The following is a 3297-nucleotide window of genomic DNA, read 5'->3' as shown; positions in this document are numbered from 1 at the left end:
TATTTGGGCAGCACTTTCAGTTTCGAGCTCTAGGTTTTGCTTGCTGGAGCGCAGCAAATGCATTTAATTCGCGTTTCAGCTTACAGTTTACGCATTGCAACTTTAAATATTTGCCTTGGAAATTTCGCCATTGTTGACTTTCCGCATTTGGCGCTGGCAATTTCTTAACGGCACTCGGCTGCTTGCAGCATTTTAAGAATGCGAGGCATACTTACAGGCGCTGAAGCGGCAGCAGCTGGCCTTAAGTAATGCTGCCGTTGCTCTAGTGCCCTGCCACTCACCTACATACACACACATATACATATAAACACACTTCACGCACACATATACAAACATWTATGYATACATACATACACATAGCTATACTCTGAATTGCGTGCGCGCGCTCCACTTGCCCAGTTGTTGTTGCCGCCACTTGCTGGCAACAAACACCCAATTTGGTTGTCGTCCTCTTGATTTTTCGTAATTTGCCGTTTAAATATTTTCCCTCTCGCTCGCACACACACACACACCCGCTCATATTAGTCAACGTCGCTACAAATTGTTGAAAGCGCCACATTTCAACTGGCTACACACACACACACACACGCACAGGCGCGCGCTCAACGTTGTACTTTCGACATTCAACATTCAACGTGCAACATGCGGCATGCAACATTCTTTGCGCTCCACTCAATGTGCAGCATTCAACATTTAATTTCCTTAGCGTTTTTGTCAGTTTCCTTTTGCAGTGCAATTCACTTGATTTACTAGCGCCAACACACACTCACACCTATATATGTATATACGTACACTTGCAGCTGTGTAACAGTGCTTCTTGCTGCCATTTTGTCCTAAAATTTTCAGCTCACAAAATAAAATATAATTTTTGCAACTAATTTTTCTTGTAAATGCACTYATTCATATAAATCTCCGCTCTCTTTCTCGCTCTCTCACACACGTTYTTCTTTTGCTTCTCAACAGGTTTTCCGCTGCGCCATCGATTCGACATTCCTGCAAGTGCTGCAAGACTGGCTCATATGCTCGCTGCCCACATTCCTGGCCTTACCTGAACAAAAAGCTGTCTGGTGTCTGAGCGTCATCTTTTTATCCGCTTCCATAAATCTGCATTTGATTAAACTATTTCCGGTGTTGCTGAGCACCGGTGCCGCAGCAGCTGCCACAGCAGCTTCAACGACGGKCGGCGGCGGCGATGTTGGAGGTGGAGCAGCTGCAGGCGCTAGTGGAGGCACGGTTGGCGGCGTTGGTAATCTTGATGCTTCAMCGGCAGCTGGTCTTACGCTCGGCGCTGGCGATGGTGCGGATGCTGGTGCTGTGGCTGGTGGTGTTGGTGAATTCCATAAATTGGGTCAACATGAAATTGCTTTGTTCGTGACAGCTGCCGTAGATTTYCATGCGAAATTGAGTGCGGAGCAGCGGCCGCGTTTCCGTGATGCCTTTGAGAAATTCGCACAGCGGCAAACGGTTTATGCTCAGCTGTTGCRGAGTCTCTGATTTGGTCACGCATAGSGTTAGCAGMAGCGGCAATGAAATCAACCAATAYMCCATTCTCATTGTTGTTGTTGGTRTTGTTATTGCTCTTGTCATTATCGTTATCATTGTAGCCGTAATATGCGTATTTGTGGGGCGCTGTTGTCGGTGTGSCAAGCAGCTTAAATGAGCTGCACACAGGAGTTATTGCAATTTTGTGTGTGTTTGTGTATGAGTGTGTCTGTTAATGCATTCCATCTCTCATCGTCTTGTTGCTGGCAGCTTTCGCAGCAGGTTTAATTTAATGGTCAATATAACAGTAAACCATCTACATATACTCCCATAGCAAAGCACAGCGGTGTAGTTAGGCGAAAAGTGTACACAGGTAATGTAAATTTGTTGTTTCTTTTGTCTCATGTCGTTGCTGGTTAGTACTGTGTGGCGCAGCGTTGATTTATGAAATGAGTTTTGAGGTTAGAAAATTGCCTTGGAATTGCAAAATTATTAAATGAGTCAAAATAATGTAAGAAAGAGTATTTTTCACTTGCGATTTTGTTATGGATAAAATTAGAAAATATTAAAAAAAAAATATCTACTATTAAAAACAAAAATATTTAAAATTTGCATACAATTTAAACATTTCAAATGTAATTTAAACGATTTAAATAAAATTAAAAATTTGAATCCCAAATTACTTTCCTCATCTACTTCAAATTTTACATTATCAACAAAAAGTTATTATGAAAGAAGGATATTCGCAAWTTAATTCGGCCGATCATTACTAAGCATTTTCCTAAGTGAACTAAATATAATATTCCTTAATTGCACTCAATTTAGCACATAATACAATAATTAATTAATTGCGTAATTAGTATTTATGGCACTGACAATCAATTTATAACAAAATAATTAATTTATACAAAAACCTGACGCAAAATAAAACACCATTTTGGCATACAGTCAAATACTAATTATTTAAGGGGTCTGCATAATATAATATTTTTTCGAAAGAATTTAATAAATTTGAGAAGAATTCGACACTCTATTACTAATTACACTCCTAATGCAACAATTAAGGTGAYTAATTGTACTGAATTTACCCCCTAATGAGCTAATTAATTGGCAATRAAGTAAATACTAATTGTGCAATTACTTAATTGAGTCAATTAAATGACAATAAAGGAAATAATAATTGCAACATTAGTTCATTGAGTCAATTAATTGACAATTAAGTAAATACTAATTACAACATTAGTTAATTGAGTCAATTAATTGGCAATTAAGTAAATACTAATTACAACATTAGTTAATTGAATCAATTAATTGGCAATTAAGTAAATACTAATTGCAACATTAGTTAATTGAGCTACTTAATCGGTAATTAAGAAAATGCTAATTGCGTAATTAGTTAATTGRCACTACTTCTACAAATCGCTATAGAACGATTTATTTTTTAACTAATCCGTCAATTGAATAATCGATTTAGTTGCCTAAAGTGAACTTGTAGCAAAAATAATCGTATCTCTCATAATCCTAAACTCGCCTAAACTCTTTAGCTGAATATATTTGGAGAGATTAAATTATATCTCTATAATTGGAAAGATTGAATTTATACCTCAATTAGGTAACTAATGAACCTAATTTAACATTATATGCAATATTGACAAGATTCAAAATTCAAGATTGTTTAACAAATGGAAGTAGTGAGAGTCCCTCTTTTTTACGATTAGTAAATATGTCAAATTTTAATTTTTATTCGCGTTAATGTCTTCCTCTTAATAGATCTCCTCTTACAGCTTTTGTAATGTGAGCTTGTCAATTTTACTT

At 37.2% G+C, this 3297-nt stretch overlaps 1 protein-coding gene across 1 annotated transcript in view; it reads left to right on the top strand.

Moving 5' to 3' along the window:
- The window catches only part of LOC108967748, a gene marked incomplete at its 5' end in the record, with an annotated part of 93876 nt that extends 91779 nt beyond the window's left edge, over positions 1-2097 (top strand). Inside the window, 1 exon segment of the mRNA XM_018931358.1 lies at positions 964-2097. Within this exon segment, the coding sequence (XP_018786903.1) occupies positions 964-1494 (531 nt within the window).
- Between the last annotated feature and the right edge of the window lie 1200 nt (positions 2098-3297).

The sequence above is a fragment of the Bactrocera latifrons genome, unplaced genomic scaffold (genome assembly GCF_001853355.1).
Source record: "Bactrocera latifrons isolate USDA-ARS-PBARC rearing strain unplaced genomic scaffold, ASM185335v1 scaffold_198, whole genome shotgun sequence".
NCBI lineage: Eukaryota > Metazoa > Arthropoda > Insecta > Diptera > Tephritidae > Bactrocera > Bactrocera latifrons.
The sequence above is the reverse complement of the archived record's forward strand: the minus strand, read 5'-3'. Positions and strand labels throughout refer to the sequence as shown.